At 31.5% G+C, this 19,150-nt stretch overlaps 5 protein-coding genes across 5 annotated transcripts; 2 read left to right on the forward strand and 3 right to left on the reverse strand.

Annotated features, from left to right (window-relative positions):
• Positions 1-405: 405 nt before the first annotated feature.
• On the reverse strand, positions 406-6,065 carry LOC123710029 (integrin-linked protein kinase). The gene is made up of 8 exons (XM_045661691.1): positions 5,791-6,065; positions 5,184-5,349; positions 4,829-5,013; positions 4,466-4,635; positions 3,445-3,590; positions 2,134-2,358; positions 1,372-1,560; positions 406-877 (listed from the first exon to the last, which is right to left on the reverse strand). The coding sequence occupies exons 1-8, from the start codon at positions 5,877-5,879 to the stop codon at positions 689-691; spliced, it is 1,359 nt and encodes a 452-aa protein (XP_045517647.1). The 5' UTR covers positions 5,880-6,065; the 3' UTR covers positions 406-688.
• A 337-nt stretch (positions 6,066-6,402) lies between these two features.
• On the reverse strand, positions 6,403-8,197 carry LOC123710030 (U1 small nuclear ribonucleoprotein A). The gene is made up of 4 exons (XM_045661692.1): positions 7,868-8,197; positions 7,519-7,757; positions 6,990-7,255; positions 6,403-6,603 (listed from the first exon to the last, which is right to left on the reverse strand). The coding sequence occupies exons 1-4, from the start codon at positions 7,869-7,871 to the stop codon at positions 6,444-6,446; spliced, it is 669 nt and encodes a 222-aa protein (XP_045517648.1). The 5' UTR covers positions 7,872-8,197; the 3' UTR covers positions 6,403-6,443.
• A 108-nt stretch (positions 8,198-8,305) lies between these two features.
• On the forward strand, positions 8,306-13,141 carry LOC123710216 (mini-chromosome maintenance complex-binding protein). Its single transcript, XM_045661981.1, has 9 exons — positions 8,306-8,625; positions 8,696-8,878; positions 8,949-9,305; positions 9,642-9,885; positions 10,167-10,284; positions 10,615-10,794; positions 11,138-11,381; positions 12,172-12,336; positions 12,900-13,141. Exons 1-9 carry the CDS (start codon positions 8,521-8,523, stop codon positions 13,107-13,109), a joined length of 1,806 nt encoding a protein of 601 aa, XP_045517937.1. The 5' UTR covers positions 8,306-8,520; the 3' UTR covers positions 13,110-13,141.
• A 1,664-nt stretch (positions 13,142-14,805) lies between these two features.
• On the forward strand, positions 14,806-15,882 carry LOC123709722 (respirasome Complex Assembly Factor 1). Its single transcript, XM_045661245.1, has 4 exons — positions 14,806-15,023; positions 15,096-15,199; positions 15,366-15,495; positions 15,680-15,882. The coding sequence occupies exons 1-4, from the start codon at positions 14,922-14,924 to the stop codon at positions 15,728-15,730; spliced, it is 387 nt and encodes a 128-aa protein (XP_045517201.1). The 5' UTR covers positions 14,806-14,921; the 3' UTR covers positions 15,731-15,882.
• A 761-nt stretch (positions 15,883-16,643) lies between these two features.
• Positions 16,644-18,985, reverse strand: LOC123709685 (probable tRNA N6-adenosine threonylcarbamoyltransferase). The gene is made up of 7 exons (XM_045661179.1): positions 18,913-18,985; positions 18,704-18,836; positions 18,331-18,552; positions 18,101-18,251; positions 17,534-17,640; positions 17,267-17,433; positions 16,644-16,903 (listed from the first exon to the last, which is right to left on the reverse strand). Exons 2-7 carry the CDS (start codon positions 18,816-18,818, stop codon positions 16,661-16,663), a joined length of 1,005 nt encoding a protein of 334 aa, XP_045517135.1. The 5' UTR covers positions 18,819-18,836; positions 18,913-18,985; the 3' UTR covers positions 16,644-16,660.
• Positions 18,986-19,150: the final 165 nt, after the last annotated feature.

The following is a 19,150-nucleotide window of genomic DNA, read 5'->3' on the forward strand; positions in this document are numbered from 1 at the left end:
AAATAATATAGCTAAAATATTGAAACCTGTGTACTAACCCAAAGCTAAGCTAACTTACCATCGGCGCCTCGGTCAAATAAAAAAAAAAACAACAAGTCAACAACTTTATAACGTAAGGTCTTACGACCCTAAATAGGGTTTTACTTTAAGTCTTCTTAGTTTTGTTTAAATGGCCAAATATAAAATATTTTTTTTAAAAGATTACTTAGATGCAAAAATAATTCAACAACTGACTTTTTACATTTAGCCCATAAGTAAATATTTGTGCATAATATTGTCTTTTGCTAAGATAGCTTTTATTAAACATTGAAAGAAAACACTTTTTTACCGGATTGAAGCTATGTATTATTAATTTATAATTATTTTACATAATTTTAAATTTGTGTCACCGTGACCACGCACTCTGTAAAGCACGCGAAACTTCGGAAAAAAATAAAATTATGTAAAATAATTATAAATTAATAATACATAGCTTCAATCCGGTAAAAAAGTGTTTTCTTTCAATATTTGTGCATTTTCTCTGAATCTTTACTTCATTAAGACAAAATAATTTGTTCAACACTTGACATTTTCTCTCTGTGTATGTATTTGTACCTCGATATCCTGTTATATGGAGTGTCTACACGCCTTTTTTTTGTTATATATTTCAAACTGTTAAACTCTAAACGGAAACTTAATATTTAGCGGGTTAACGTTTCATTTTCTCCAAAATGGGCAGGATCATTTCGAACGATGGCCGCTTACCGGGATCTTCATTCATGCAGATCTTAATCAATTTCGAAATGTGTGGCGAAATACCAGGTGGAATGCTCACACGCAGACCTTCGAGAGCTATCTTCATGCCACACTCCATTGGGGAGAGATCGGCGAATGGAATCTGAAAAGATGTTAATTGAAAATATTCTAAAAATGTTTACCTACGTGTCTAACTAACCGAATGAGGCTTGAAACAAAAAATTGAGGCAAATTTTAAATAAGCTGTACTGTATTTTTTTTTTGTATAGGCTATCTTAATTTGACATAAAGCGTATTAGGCTCTATTGTCGAAAGACCTAAGCCTGCCCTACGAGTGAAAGAGGCACATATATCTTACTCAGAGAGACCCTTGATACTACTCTAACGTTGTGTATCCGAATCCTAGCTATACTTTCTTAAACTTAAAGGCACGGACTTAAAGGCAATAGTTTTATATCGTTAATGTATAATGTTTTTTTTTTGTAAATTCCGACAATAGTATGACAAGCCCAAAGAATTGTTGGTGAAAAATATTTTCAGCAAAAAGCTTCCGGTTTCGATGAAATTTATAGTAATAAATTTTGGATTACACGAGGGTTCAAATCAATGAATATAAAAGCGAGATAATTATCAAACCTCTCTCGTGGCCAGCTCCCACAATAAGACAGCGAAACTCCACATGTCAGCGGCCTCCCAGTTCCTCTTGGCGCTGGGCTTCTGCAGCGCTTCGGGCGCCATCCAGGCAGGGGCATACACGCGGCCCCTCTCTTGGAACGAGAATTTCGAGTCCGCCATGTTTATACGGGCCGTGAGGTCTTCGTCGATCTGGAATTATTACATACATAATGAATAAATTTAACCTTTGGTATATATACACATTTGTTAAATGAAACGATATGAATGGACACATTGCCAGAACGCTCGCAAGTGCGTTGCCGACCTTCTAGAAATTGTTCGGCTCAAACTTGTCACAACAAAATAAAAATGTATTCTCAATTTGCTATCAACACAAACACATAAAATTAAGTTATTACACAGATTATATGAATAATATTAACAGAAACAATTTCCCTTAACTAACCTACACAGTCTTCATAACTTTGTGAATGCTAAGGCAACCCAACAACGGGAACAATACACGTAAAACCAACCTTTCGACTAAAACTAGGTGTAGTTAATATAAGTGTAAGTGCGGTATATCAGACACACGAACATAGTGTCAAAATATGAACACAAAGACTGTTAATGAACATTACCTTAGTTTAAGCTATTCACTAGTATTGTAGAAAATTCAATATAATATTACTTATTAGCCATAATTATTGTAGAGTTCAGATTGTAATTCATTTAAAGCACTCTCGTTTGTGAACTTTATAAGAAGGAAAAAAGTACACTTACCATAACATGCTTGCTGTTAAGATGATAAGTGGGCAGAATCCTGTCCCTTTGCAGGGAGTGGAGATAGGCAAGCCCGGCGGCCACATCTCTCGCCAGACGCAAAGCCGCGGCTGCGTCTACTACTACGCGACCCCCGGCCCCACCGTGGAGAAGAGAATACAGTGAGCCCCAAGACATATATTGAGATATCACTACCAAAGATGGGGGAGAGACACAGCATCCCACCTAGAATAGTAATTATAAATTTGTTAAAACCTGGCCCAATTAATTAATCTATAGTTTATTAAATGGCCTACCAAAATGTTATTTTAATGGAAAATAAAGATTATTCTCAATCTGTATAAAACATAGCGTCCAAAAAGCGTTATAGAGTAAAATAACTTGTAAATAATCATTATGAAAAAATCTAAAATCTCGTGACGCAAAATTACAGAAACGTACTATGCTTTTAAATAATGCATGTCGTCGTCTGTCTATTGCTAATGCTGTCTTGTAATTAGTAATTAGTCAGTAATTGACTGTTTTTAATCGAAATATATGTATTTAAGTAATTTAACACAAATCGCAAAATGATAACACGTAAAAAATATCGACTGGTACGACGCCATCTTGCCTAGAAAAAGGTTTTGGCGGGATCATTAAATTATGAACACAGAATTTATCATTCAAATTAACAGAATTTAAATTAATTTAAATTTAAGAACAATTCGTATATGGTTTTGTTACTAATAAATAATCTTAATTGGTTTTAACATCTGATCAAATAGTGGCCAAATATAAGTATATTATAGATAGTTTTTTTTTATCACAATCATTAAAATTATCATTTTCGTTGAGACCTGTGGCTACGTATACAATACTTTTTTTTACTGTCTACTGTCAATTGTTTTAGGATTCAGAAAAAAAATACTAAATTTTTTATTTGTGTATGTGAGTACCCAAAGTTATAGTCAAAAATCATTTATTCATATAGGTAACTCAATGTACACTTATGAACGTCAATAAAAAAGAAATATACATTAAATGCTTCTAATTTTACATTTACTGCCAGTTATCAAACCAAGGGCGTAGAATGGAAGAGAAGAACTGGCAATAAACTCTCCGCCACTCTTTTTAATCGCCAAGATTTTTTTTTGTATCACACAACGTTTGTAAGGAGCTGTAACCATCACACTATGTTCCACATGACATCAGCAGGAGGCATGGTGAAATAGAAGCACGCCCTTACCGCCCACGAACAACACGCAAATATATAGTCAAAATTAACTACACAAAAGTATGTAATGAAAACTGTGTATCAATAATACTTACAACAGGCAATATGTTAGGGTGAGAAAATATCCTGAGTTTAGGGAATTCTTCGTTGAAGTCTCGTTGCACTCGCGGCGTACATTCCCTTACAGCGATTATTTTTGCAACTATATCATTCTTCTGCCAACGACCGCGCCATGTTTCGCCTGAATTAAAATCGATTTGATTAATTTATAACGTTATACAATATTTTTTTTTTTTTAATAATTTTATGGCCTGGTAACGAGACCTTCAAGCCAATACAATATTAAGTTATGTATCAATAAAGTAACAATACAATGAAATATCTACTTATTTACCAAACATTAGGCTGACAGCCAATTAACACCTTAATAGGCTACACACACTATTCAATAAATTCTGTAATCTATGGTAAATTTAAAAAAATAGCATAAGAACCTTTTAGGTCTGGTCTTACTGAGTCACGTTTTTTTTAATATTATGGCAATATATTAAAAAAAATATATTGCCATAATAGTTTTAACTTTATGTCAGTTTGAAGTAAAAGGTTGGTAAACTACACGCGAAAAAAAATATGTTTATGTACAAAATATGTACATAAACATATTACATAGTTTTATTGATTATGATAAAAGAGAGGTTACATTATAATACAATAAATGATAAAGCAAAAGCCAAGAGTCACGATGTTTTCCATCACCGTACGAGCGATTGTTTTTTTTTTTAATAATTTTATGGCCTGGTACGAGCGATTGTTAAATGCACACGTAGACAGAAAGTAGAGCCAAAGATCGAACCTACGACCAACACTGCACTAATCTATGGTACATAGGTATACTAAAAACGAATCAAAAGAAAAAATCCTTTCAAATAAATAAATTTTGGAACAGTGTTATATAACAAAGTGGTACTTTAATTTCTGTTAAAATTATTATTAGACACAATTTATTTTTATTTTTAATAATTTTGATAAGTTGTAATTTGTTATTACACAATTATTATACAATTTAATGAAAATATTCATTATTGTTTATTTAGATTAATTAAAGTTGGTTCTCACCGGAAGGAGTAACAGCAATGCGCGTATGTAAGGCTAGTTCGTTTATATTAATTCCCTTGTGTCGGGAGAGGGTGGCATCCCGACTCCTAGTCTTGAGTCCCAACCAGGATTGGTCCTTGAACTGAATCTTCTTTAAATCCTGGCCTTGATTAACGGCCAATTCATGTAATCTAGAAATAAAGAATATATAAAAATTATGCTTGTTCTCAAAGGATAAAAAACTGAGTCTCACTCAATGGAATTAAGAGTTCCAGGGCTGGGCAGGGTATTGTTATAACACTATTTGTATTTCATACTATTAAGTATATCTAAATACATATAAAGAATATTCTTCTTCTTCTCTGCTCTTAACCTCAAACATACCTCTGAACAAGTTGACCCTTGGTTTTGTCAAGTGGTGTGTCACCATCCTTATTGGCCAATGACACCAATGCTCCAGCAATCACCAAGTCTTCAGCAATGGCACTGTAGCCCCAAAAACAGGCATAATGCAATGGAGAGTTGCCATGTTCATTAGTGAAATTTACATCCACCCTATTTTGTAACAGCTGAAATAATTTTACATTTTGTTACTAGAACATTGCAGTTCTGATTTGGAATGTTTTGTTTTGATAAAAATCTCCTCGCTAAATAATAACTAAATATGTATGTCTATTTGCAGTACCTAAGTTATTTTAAAAGCTGGCACATTATAAATAGAAATATATTTAATACTTACCAATTGTACAATAGGTCTATGTCCGTGTGCAGCAGCTAGATGTAATGGTGTGTCATCCCCCATGTTTGTAACATTAATCCGAGCACCTCTTCTAATAAGCATCTCAACAATCTTGATGTGACCTTCTTTACAGGCCCAGTGTAGAGGGCTGAAGCCATGGTCATCTCTAAAAGAATTGTCATAGTTACAAATGAGGAAGGAGAAATAACAGGAAAAATGTATTTTTGGTCTAATGATTCATGGGTTTTTGAATATTTTAAATATCTTTATATATAAATATAATTCTTTCAACTAGACAGATATTCCATGGTTTTGTTACTATATCTTTAAGTTTCATTTATTAGCCAGTCTTAGAAGTTTTGTCAGTCATATTTTACCCCGTGTCCAACTCTATATTTCTTATATATAACGAATAACCTAAGCATTATTGCTTCTTAAAAAATAAGTGTTTTAAACATCTGCTCGCGCTGTCCAACACCAAATTACGTACATATTGTGGGCGACAAGGGCGTAGGTTTAAAATTGACCCTTTTCATTGCTTAGACAATTTTTTACACTAAATATTACTTTCATGGATGAGGAGAAAGAGAATAATATTGGATCTTACCCCTGATTCATATCATGTTCAGTATCATCCAACCAAACTCGTACTTGTAGGGCATTCCCTTCCCTGCACCACTGAAATATATCTTCCATGTTTTGAGGCACAACTACTTTATTTAAACGTGTACAATTCCAGTATCTTACTTTTTTTCGTCATATATTGTTCACACGAAAAGTAAACAAATATTATTTAAATTATAAGTTAAATTTATTAAAAAATGCTACGGATGGACTCATTCATGATTCAACGATTTGACTTTGACAGTTTCGCAATCTCCCAAAATAACAACATAAAGAAACCAAGTTACGGTGTCAGTATTTTTATTACCCTTCTCTTTTGTACACACTACGATTAAATATTTCCCACTCCTTTCCGTCTTTCGACGTAATTTTATAACCCAGAAGTTTAGATATAAATCAATTGAATTTCGAAAATACTTTTTCTTCTCTATATAATATCTACCAAATTATAGACATTTAACATCGGTAAAAAAGTAATACTAAACAGGAGTTGTATGAAATGGATTGTTGTTTGGATAGAAGAATACAATTTTGTAATAAATTATCACAGCTGGAGAGAGAGAGCTGTTAAGGCTTAGTGCAATGCTCAAAACAGTTCTCAATATACTTAAAACTTTATTTTAACTAAAATACATCTTATTTCTTAGCAAATGTAATTTTCATTGCATGTGTTGGAGTAATCTTAAATCCTTGTAATGCTTCTTTTGCTGCTGCAGACTGCATTTCATTTGCAAACTCCACAAATGCAATGTCATGCCGATTGGGCACCAGACGGACTTCTTTGAAACCAGGAAATCTAGAAAGAATATGTTTATGAGATTTTATAATTACTAGTGGGAATTGCTTCTATGCTACATCAATTTTAAGTGAGCTAAGGATTAAAATTTGCATCAACATTAAACTATACTTTGAATTTTCAAGCATATAAATTGCAACTATATATATATTGTTTATATATGCAGTTCACACCTATTATCAAAGCTGTTTGTTAAATTAAGCTTAAATAAATATTGTTCTTAATATATATACATGGTAATATTATAGTCATTTTGAATAAATTCTGTAGATCTAAATTTTTAATATAAGTCAAAATCGTATGACTATTGATCAGAATAAAGTTTACATAAAATTGATTCTAAATATCTTATTATATATAATGAAAAGTTACAAAATAATACTAACTGGTTGAATAACATAGACAACATCATCTCTGAGGTTTCATCTGGGAGGTTTGTAAGGAACAGAATCTGGTTTGGAGGTTGTTCCACATTAACATTATTAAGATGACCAGGTTGACCAAATCCAGGCACAGCATTTCTATTAGCATCTTTCTTCTTCTTCTTACTGTCTTCCAATGACTTGGGCATTTTAGGCCGTTTAGGTCTTTCTTGGAAGGTACCTTTTATTTTAGCAATGACATCACTGTCCGTTTTAGAGTACTGAATCCTCTGAAAGATATACATAAAAAATGAATGTTGTGTTATGTCTATAGTCTGTACTGTATATATAGAAAGCCTTAGATATCAATAACATCACAAGTAATAAGTATTCTGATAATTTATTAAATGGTAAATCTTGACCCACTCCGTTATTCATACACTTTTATTAATAACATTCATGAAAGATCATATTTAGAATAGATTTTTTATGATATGGACACAAGTGTTATTTAAGGATAAAATAGAAGTAGTTAGTGGTACAAACTTCTTACCATTGGCTTATCGTAGAATGGAAATCCTTGCATACTTCGCAGTGCCACTGTAGCACTGGAGATTTCCTTAAATATTACAAAAGCTTGTCCCCTCATCTTTAACGTTTTAAGGGCAACTATATCTAATATTTGGCCAAATTGTGAGAATATAGCATATAAAGACTTCTTTAATTCCTCCTTTTTTATTTTTTCGTTCAGGTTGTTGATGTATATCGTATGATTTGGTCGAATATCCATTGCTGTAAATAGTTTTGATATAGTTAGTTTTAATTTCCAACACAACCGCGTCCTTTATAACCTCAAATAATAAAATAAAGTTTCATGTACAAATAGAATAAAAAATACGTACTCATAATATATAATTCTTATTTTTCAGAACCGTGTTTCCTGGAGTCAGGTAGTGGAAAAAACTTTTTCTAGAAAAAGTTTTAAATTTTTTGGCTATTTAGGCTTTTAAAATGAAACTATTTTCTATACTGAAATCACGTAGTCACCCGCTCTTAACAGTAGTAGTCTCACTGCCGTAATCAGTTATAAATGCACTTGCTGTTAATTAGAACTATAAACTCAAATTACAATACATCATGTATTACAAAGTTATTAATAGTTAAAACTAGTGATATATAGTATTAACAATCAAAAACCGACGCGATCGGCGAAATGCGAATCGCGATGCCTATACCACAGACTACAAATAAACTATGTAGTAAATGGCACAGACCAAATCAAATGAATATGTTATAAGTTACCAGTTATTCGAAATAATTATACATGTAAGTCAGAACTCTTTTATAGTGGCGCGCGCAACGGCACTTAGCGCGCAAATTTTGTAATAATTTTATAATTTATTTACATTAGAATAATACGTATATAGAGTGCATGTGCTTATTTTCTCGATTACCGAGCCACCGTATGCGATAGCGTTTTTGTGTATATTTAATAACGCTCTTCGTTATTGCAACTTGAATAAAGCATTGAACAGTTCCTGAATAAATAGTATCAATGGTTCGGAGTATGCATGATTTTGAAACGGTGACTCCTGATGTTTGGAGACAAAATGAAGAACAATGGAAGGAAAGACTTTTTAAGTTACCAAATTGGTATAAGGTGAGATATCATTTTCTCTTGAATTATTTGTATTGTTTTGACCTCCACTTAACCCTTTTGTCATTTCAAGATACCGCTCATAAACTCAAATGCTTCACACAATCTTTCTGATGGTACTTTGGCACGGTTCCGGGGCATGGTACAAGATATGCACAACCCAGAGTTTTATTTTGAGGAATTCGAAGTGTTTAATACTATAACCAATGAAGTAAAAACAAAGTCTGGCAAATACACAGACACATCCTCTATTTTGGTAAGTGCGAGATAATTCTAACTAGAATTATTGGTTTTGACTTGTATCCTCTAACAATTTTTTTTTATAGGAAAATGAAAAAATTAACTACACTGAAAATTTAAAAAGTGCTCAAAGACAGACAATGGTAGTTGTGTCATTACCTGGTTTAAATGAATGGGCACAAAAGGTTGAAGATGACAAAAATCATTTATCACATTTAAATGATCAGCCTAACACTTCAAAAAGACTAAACACAACAAATTTAAAGCGTAGTTATGAAGATTGTGAGGAAGATTCAAATGCAATGGATGTAACAGTAGCTGAAATAGGAAAAAAAGAAGCAAAAGTAGCTGACAAGGCCATAGAACCATCTAATATTGTATCCAGAGAGCATTTATTAAACTTTCCATTGCCTGATGTTGCAAGCAAATCGTGTATCATTAAGGTATTTTTTTAAAATAAATATACACAATACTTATTAGAACAAGTATCAAAACTATATTGTAATTGAAGTTTAATGTTCAATTTGGTTGGACAACATTTAGATTAAATATGGAAATTGCAACTACAGAACCAATTCCTTTATCAAATTATTTTTACTACTATAAAATTAGACTTTGACATGACTATAATGTTAATTTTTTAATTAAATTAAAATTAAACTTATTAATTACAATAAAAAAAATAACACATGCAGTTTTTATGAAAATGGGTTTCAGGATATATTTAAAGTAGCATAATATAAAGAATATGTTACTAAGTATCAACATAACTGTTACAGATCTATGATGACAGTGAGAATCTTAAAATAAATGATATGGTGGAAGTTGTTGGATTTTTATCTGTAGACCCTGGATTATCTGGAGAATTTCAACCTGAAAACAATGCTTTCATGGAACCAAGTGATGAGACACAAGCAGAAACAATAACACACAATCCACCACCAAGCCTAGTGCCTCGGTTGCATGTGGTCTATGTTAAGAAATTGGAGCATTGCAATCCATTAGTTACGGATGCTAACCAAGGTATGTTTTTAATTTATTATAAGTTTTTGATTAGTAATTGACTACTATTTTATATCTCTGTAAACTCTAGGGTGAAAGATTTATAGAATACTATTCTCAGTCTCCATATTCTTGAATTCCCTATGCTTGCTTTCCAAAAAAATATGTTTTTAAATAGATGCTGCCCCAAGTTAATTTTTTTACTCAGACATACTTTGATAATTTGTTATATCTTGTCTTGATTACTGGTGAAATTAATTAAAAAATTATTAAGTAACTTAGAGGATTTTTACATATTTCAGAAAATATGCTTGTTGAATCAAATGCAGCTCGGGATCATCTACTCAAAGCATTAACAGAACTATTGTTGGGAGATGAATTGGCGGCACAGTATCTCATTTGCCACCTTATAGCTTGTGTGTGAGTTGTTGTTGTTTTTACTGAATTTTCTTTCGGGAGAATGCCTTGCTTGAGGAACTAAATTTTCATATGTTTATTTATCAAATCCATGTAATTCGCTTTTCTGGTTATGCTGCACAATGGACAAAATTATTTCTTAAGATAAAAACCGATATAAACACAAACAATATATATAGAATTGTAACAATACAAAAACTACTCTCTATATTTGGAATTAATCAGGGGACTAAACATACGAATTCATCTAGATGGTTAGAGTCATTGCATTGAATTGACAAACTTGATGACAAAATTAGTTAAATTTTTAAGCTTCAGTATTTTGTTTTCCAGTTACCTCCGCCAAGATACCATAACACTTGGTCAGTTTTGCCTCAACCTGTCAAACCTACCAACAAAACGTTATCCAAATTATGCCAAACAATTATATGATGTTATAAAACAGTTTGTTACCAAGAGTTATTATCTTCCGTTAACAGTTGATAATATGAACACAATGGCCCTATTACCGAAGTAAGTTTATTTTATTTTTATTGATTTAATCATATAAAATAATACTGTCGTAACAGGTGACCCTTAATTGAAAAGATTACACAACAAGTTAATAAAATTTACAGACAAAACAAACATAAGAAATTAGTCCCGCAAAACAAGATTATATAATAATGAAATACAAAATTTAAATAAACACCTTAGGCAAATAATAGAACTTTTGCCAGATCACTTACCGGACAAAAAAATTAATTATTAATTTGACAAATATACAGAAAAGAATACAAATAATGATTATTCGTTGGATTTATAACACTGTGTTGACTTTTAATATAGTATATGTTTTATATTTCTTTAATTTCAGAAAAGATTATGACTGCAACAGATTGACAAGTGGTATACTTCAACTAAGCAAACACACTCATCTAGTTCTAGATGAGACACAGATGCAACAAGGGCAGTTAGATGCAACCGGAGTCAATAATATAGCTGCACTTGGTAATTTAATTAAGCTCCAGAAAGTTGAGTACGACTTCAAATATTACAAAATGGAGTTTGATTCAGATATATCAGTTTTGGTATTATCCGAAGGAAAGAGTTTGTTGCCGGTAAGTGTCTGGTAACTAAAGAACTGTCATTGCAAAGAGTTCCGACAAATGTCCGAAGGTGAGGGTTGACAGTCTGAACAAGTTGCAATGACGGTTCCGCACGTGTACTGAACAACTATTTTAAGCAATTATATAAAACTATTTGCTTTTTACTCTTCTCTCCACGCAATAAATTCGTCGTATATAGATATGTAGTGACTTTGATTTTTCCGGTAAAATGTTCTCCGAAGCATTTTGTGCAATTATACTGAGTTCGGGTGGTGTTAATTCAAATAAAATATCGTTGAAATTACTAATTTTGTGCAACAAACAACTCAATTTGCAAGAACAGTTTTGGAAAATGGCGCCAACCGTAAAAGAATATAAGCAGACATTTTTTTTTTTTTTAACCCATTCTGGGTAGGCAAAGTAAACTGGCCATACAGCCAAATCTTCAGTAGAATTTTTTTGTTGATATGAAATGAAACCTAACCAAACTCATTAGTACCATGTAACAAATTAGTAGCTCCTTTTTAGAAATATTTGCATGAATCATACAAACTTCTATGATTTTTTTTAGTAAAACCTTTGTGGTTGTTTTTTCTTTTTAATAAACATTGCTTTGACAGTTGGGAAAGAAAAAGCACGAGTGTGTTATAACCCACATCCCGAACGCTATAAGTCCCTGCAATACGCCACTTTTTGAGCAACTGTATTAAAAAAATTTGAATATGAGCTATATATGAAACTTGGCCTTGAAATTATTCATATTATATAGATTTTCATGCTTGATATTATTGGCTTGTTACAGAGCGACTATCATGTTCCATTGAGACCAGAAAAATCATCATTGGACATTTTTGATGCCATCGTGGAAGCAGCTAATTATTATCTTAAAGAAGAAATAATGAATTCAATACGAATATATTTAACGAGTCTTAAACTTGTAAAGTATAGTATTTCAGATGATTTACAGGTAAAGTACATAATTAGTTTAGGAAAATTGTAACTGAAAAATTTATTACTTTTTATAGGAATAACTATTTTAAACTGGCACAAATACTATCTTACTTACTAATATTTAAGCTGTGGTATATATGTTGCAGTAAAGTAGTTAAATCAGAGAGTTCAATCAAGTCGCTAAAGTTCCGTCAGACAAGCGAGTGAACGAAACATTTAACGAGTTTCCTAAACGTTCCTAGACAACAAGACTAACCTAACCAAACCATTTACAATAAAACAAAACACAGAATTTCCAAGCTCTCAGTTCTTCACGATTACACCGAAATAACAAATAAAATAATCATGGCGGAGTCTTGTTTTAAATTGTTAATCAACACGCTGGCTTTCGGTCAGACAGATAGTTAAACGTTTTCGACGCTGCTTTATTTAAATCGATTTTTAATCAACTGTCTAGATATTCAATGAATTCTCTGATTTAACTACTTTACTACGACATATACATTATAAAGGGATTCTAAATTAGAAATGAGATAACTGAATCGTTATTGTTAAAATTAAGATTTTTTATCCTTTCAGTTTGTAGAAGAAGATTTCATAGAAATGCGTAGTAAGTCAGACGATGACAACCCTGTTTCTGCGGATGATTTGCACAGGCTTTTAGTTTTAGCGCGGCTTGTCAGTTTGTCCCGCGGTCTCGATACATTAAATAAAGAATGTTGGGATATCACTAAGAAGATGGAGGAAGAACGAGTTATAAGATTAAAGAATAGAGTGGCACCGTTTTAGCTTTTTTACTTTTTTTTTAATAAAAAATATTAGCAAAATTGCGTTTTATTTGAATTTAGACGAACATGCTTAAAAATTGTCTAATGTTAAAAATTACATGGTCTGTGCATGTGTATTGCACTGGTAAACAATTTTTGCTGGATTCTTGGTAAACATCAATTTTTTTGAAGATATACTTTTGGTGCCTGAGGGAAAAATTATGAGAGAAAATTTATACGATGCGGGCGCTCACCGTCACTAAAACCCGACACCGGCGCACAGTCACAAAAAACCGACACCCTGAAGTTAGCATAGTCAAAATTTATACTAAAAAATGTCCATTTCAATTATGTAGAAATAAGTTTTTGCGAAACTTTATTTAACTAGAAAATGCGTTATAACTTTCAATGTATTACTTATACCTTTTTCTATGGTTAGAGTCGTTCTTTCTACAAACGTAGAATAAGGCGAAAGATGAAATTAGTTTCATCAGTCTGTGCTCTTCGGACACGGTGTGTATTTTGGTGCCACCTAGAAATTGGTATAATAAAGACTCAAAACTATTTCCAGTTCCTAAAAAACGCAGCGTATCTTGAAGTTTATGTTTTGCTGGTAAACGATAAGCTCCTCGGCATATCTATCTGGTATAAATATTTTTGTTAGACACTCTTCTCAGTAAAAAAATAAATTTATCTTCACTTATTCGAAAGTAGTTTTTATAGCTCTCAGGATCTTCATTAATTCAGAGACTTACTTAATTGCATCCAAATGCTTTCTTGTTAACCATCTTCAAATCCACCAATTTTTTTTCTTCATTTTAAGTATATAGAGAGGCATCTCTTTAGCTACATTTAATGTAGATAAAAATAGCTTTGATGTTGATGGGGACCAGTATGTTACATTACGCGTCACTAATTATTTTACAAAATTAGTTTCGCATATATCGAAACTACATTCGAGAAACTGATTTCGCATCCATGCCACTAATTTCGTATTGTAATTCCGGCTTTAATTTTGCTTACACAAAATAACTACTCATTGAATTGATAATCTTCTCCTGTTTTTTTTGTCGGTTAAAACACTTAAATTAAAATGCTTTAACTGGACTATTCGACACATATTTTTTATAAAAATATAAAATCTTTTAAATACATCTAGTATTTAAAAGATTTTATATTTTGTATTATATTTATAGTACGAGATCCAGCTGCAGGATTAGTGCGCTCATAGGTTATTTGCTAAAAACCAAATGTTTATGTATATTTATAATTAGGAGAATGTATATCTACTAAGTTGCCTATCAAAATTTGGCCGCTAGTATTTTTAATTAAATTATATCAAATTGAAGCTATTTTTTTTCTATTAATTATCGGATAATAAGGGTTGCTGGCTGTTAAAGATGATAAATATTCAAAGTAGAGTGAAAGAGTTAACGCATAACATCATTTATCAGACTAAGATAGCGAATGCCTCCTTCTCAAACACCGGGGCGTAACAGAGTAAATGAATAGGTTATATACATTCTCCTAACTATAAATATACATAAAAAATTGATTTTTATCAAATAACCGATGAGCGCACTAATCCTGCAGCCGGATTTTAGACCATTACAACTTTCGTCGAAAACGTGGCGAGGCAGCGCTGACACAGAATTTCCGGACGAACAGGAAATGCAGTGAACCAGTTAAAAACGTCAGCGTGACGTATCAGATGTAAATGACAGTGACGTGTTCAAATTCAATTCACGATATAAACTTAGTAGAATCCTTTTTATTTATTGATTGAATTGAAATAAATCATTAAAGAAGGTGAAGATAATCACACAAAACCAAAATGTCTACTAAAAGTAAAACGTTAGATAGTGCAAGTAAAATTAAATTAAATGATTCAGTATGGAAAAAAGCATTTTCTTCAAACGCTGAATGGCCTGACAAGGTTAGGCGCTATCACGGGATTTTCGTATTAAAAATTTAATTGATGACTGGTAAAATGGAATTATTGTTTTAGGAGGAGTTTCTAGATGTTATTTATTGGATGCGACAGGCAATAGGCATTGTATTGGGTCTTTGTTGGGGTTTATTACCATTAAAAGGATTCTTGGGACTTCTGTTGTAAGTTCTTTATTATTTCTCTATATTTCTACAAGTAATTATTTATTAAATAAGTCAGCTAGTCTTTAAGCCAAGTATGAGTAAAAAATTGTCTGGTTAGTAGGGCGCAAATGCCAACTATAGATATTTTAAATTTTTAAAATAATAATTTTGTATTTCATTTCAGATTTGTGGTTGTGAATGCAGCAGTAATATATTTCTATGTAAGCAGTATACAAAATGTAGATGAAGAAGAGTTTGGAGGAATGTGGGAAATAACCAAAGAGGGATTTATGACATCTTTTGCTGGTTTCTTAGTAAGTACTCTCAGATTATCCTATAATTTGATGAATTATTTTTAAATTACTGCCAAAAGCGATGTAGCTTGTTTAAATATTAGTTTTAATATATTACAAATAAAATAACAAACAAAAACAGTGTCAATGAAACACGATACTGATAAATAATCTTTGACAATTTCAAACAAAAATGTACTTTCAGGTCACATGGATAATTATGTATACAGGCCTACATGGGACTAGTAGTTTATGAGACCAGTATTGAATTATAGTGCCAACATAGCCAAGACTCAATTTTGGAAATCTGGAAAAATGATAGCTGATACTATTATGAATGTTTTTTTATCAACATCATTATTTAATTCTGAAGAATGCTAAAATAATATAGAGGACCAATGTTTTAATGGTAAAATTGTAATTAAAGGTGTGGAAATATTTAATTTATCAAATCTTTAGAATTGTTTTCTTTCAATTCTTTTGTTTTTGTATTGCATTGATACCAATTTACTTTAATCCAATAGTCAATATTTGTTGCAAGGCTATTATTTAATCTGACTACAGTTTTATTGGATAAGTCCTGTTTGCCGGGTTGACTATTTCTGCATTTTGCATTCAGTTTGGAGCTTATTACATTTGGGGCAATTTATCATAGAGTTTCTTTTGTAAAGCATAAGCTGATAAAGAACATTCATAATAATTGGGTTGTGGATAGGCTTTTAATACTACATATTGAAAAGACAGATATTATAATATTGTTATTATTTCATTTATAGAGGCATCTGATAAAATATATTCTATAGAAATTACAAAATAAAACTAATTTGTGGTTCCAATTTATATGGTTTATGAAAATTATTTCTATTTATGTGTATTGTTAAGTTTAATTGTGTGCATAGAAACAGATATAGTGTTTGTAATATTTTGTTGTGAATGAAATGATTATGAGTTATTTTGATCAAAATAAAGTGAATTTATGTGTCTGAATTAGTTATGATTTAAATAAAATGAAATTTAAATAAATAGCTTTTTTATATTATAGCTATTGAAGTATTTTATAAATTGCCAAGAAATTCAAAATACTATATATGTTTGTTGGTTATAGTTTAAAAATGAGGGAAAGTATTATCTAAAATAACATAATACCTTGTCTCAAAGAATAAAAAAAATTGAACAACATTTAAATTTAATCTTCTCGCCATGTTACAAAAACATCATCAGTTCTATATCTTTGTGTGATTGTGGAGTCCTTAAAATCCATCCTAGTTCCAGATGCATGAGCTAATGCCCCAGCATGAGCAATCATTACACCATTGTCAATACAAAATCGTTCATCTGTAGCAAATATTTTGGCTCCTCTTTCTGAACACATAATACCCATCATTTCTTGTAATCGTACATTACAACCAACACCACCAACTATGAGGACCTAGAATATATTTTTATATTTCTTTTTATGGTTAAAATTGAGTGTAAGATTTTTTTTTGATGTAAGTATTCAATGTTTGCTTATCTGACAAGAAAGCAAAATTTCTTGCGACTCAAAGGGAAATCACTGGTGTGTGTCAGGTACAGAAGGCCAATTACCTACTTTCCTATTAGAAAATTTAAATTTTCAGAAATCTAATAATTAATGTGATGCCCCCAATTGCTAGTTGTTGTAACAGTACTGTCTCTTTTTAAATGAGTACAAATATTTTATCTTATCAGTCATCTAATAAGCCCTTGTCAATGTAGTAAAATAATAGAAAATCTGTTTCTACTAATGAGCAAAATATAGGATTTGTCAGACCTCATGTGATTCACAATGCGCCATGGCCCGTTCGGTGATTTCTACCAGCATTGCAAATATTGTTTCTTGCAGAGAGTAGCATAAGTCTTCTGGAGAATAGTCTTTCAGCAATTCATCTATTTTGTCCTCCATAAATGATAGGATCCCCGAAAAACTTACATCCATTCCTGGAATATAAAAAATATTATACAAAATTACTTACTGGCACATTAGTAATAGTACTTTAAATCAGCACCCAGACATTATTATTCTAGTGGCATTATATACCTTTAACACAGTATGGTAAGTGTAAATATTTTTTGCCTTTCTTTGCCATCTGTTCAATATTGTATCCTGGACTTGGTGCATTTGATAATTTTAATACTCTTGCAAATCTGTAATACAGAATTTAAATATAAAAAATAACTTTCAGAGATATATTTGACTTTTCAGAGAATCGTAAACAACTAAAATACAATAAAAAAGTAAACCAACTCTGGTGTTAATAACCCCATAAATGGATGACAACCAAAGATTAGGTTGTTTTAACAAAAACTGTACACATGCCATATTTTTTGTTTCAAATTATAATAATTTGTTTTTCCAAGCAAGAATACCTGTAAGAGATTCAATGTAATAATAATAATAGCAAAGAGTACATGTACTTATCAAGATAAGTAGCTTCAAGCTTCAAGAAGAAATTAATTTTTTTTTATATAAAATGGTGCAAACGGGCAGAGGCTCACCTGATGTTAAGTAATACTGCCCCATGGACACTTTCAATGCCAGAGGGCTTGCAAGTGCGTTGCCCAAATACATATATTATAATGTAGAACTTTTCAAAATGTATTTTACCTATCTAAACAATTGCCTACAGCAATATCAATTGTCTCTCCAAATATCCTATATCTCTGCCTGGAGTATGCTATAATTTGTGTATTACCTCCGCTAACATAAAGCACAGTTGGGTTGTGAGCTTGTGTTATTAGTCTACCCATTTCTATATCTGATGGGTGGATAAGGAACACATAATGTTTAAAATAAGTATAACAAATTAAGTCATCAACTTTTTAGTTAAAGGATACGGCCAATACAGTGGTTGACGCCTAAAATAGGTTTGTTCCATAATAAGGCACATGTCCTGGCTACAATCGCACACACACTCAAAGGTGCACCCATCCCAGGGCCTTTTGTATAACAAACTACATCTATTTCATCAGGTTTTAATCCAGATTGTTCAAGAGCCTCTTTTAAAACCTCATGTATATTTTCCCTATGATGTTCAGCTGTTTCTCTAGGTAAGAAACCTTAAAAGTAATATTGATTAAAACAAATGTAGATTTGATAGAATGGTTCTGCCATGCAATAGAATATAACCTATATTTTAATGCATGAAGATGTATTTGGTTGGCAAGATATTCTAAAATAGTTATAAAATATTAAGATAAGACTCAAGACCTTCTCCAGGCGGTGTTATATAGGTGCGTCTACAGTTAGCCAGGATTTCTCCATCTCTCACAATACCAATGCCTAGTTTATTTGCACTTCCTTCAAACCCTATGGCTACTACCATGGCGGATTAATATTGTACCTAAAAATCATAATATCAATTCGTGAATACCGGTTATTTTAATTATAAATTACTCCATTTATTGATGATTTCATACTTTGTGATACAAATAAAAAAAATATATTTGTTTACAAATTTATGGCTTCACTTCATATTTGCGCCTTTCTTTTAATGACAATTGACATCTATAACTTATAGGTGTCAAATGCCATTTTATGTGTTATTACTGTCAATTTGTTTTCATTCTCGTTGATCTGTGACCAACTCCAAACGTCTTAAGAAAATATTGCAATTTTTTTATAAGAAATATATATTCGTATGAAGTATAGCTGACA

The sequence above is a fragment of the Pieris brassicae genome, chromosome 5 (genome assembly GCF_905147105.1).
Source record: "Pieris brassicae chromosome 5, ilPieBrab1.1, whole genome shotgun sequence".
Taxonomy (NCBI): Eukaryota; Metazoa; Arthropoda; class Insecta; order Lepidoptera; family Pieridae; genus Pieris; species Pieris brassicae.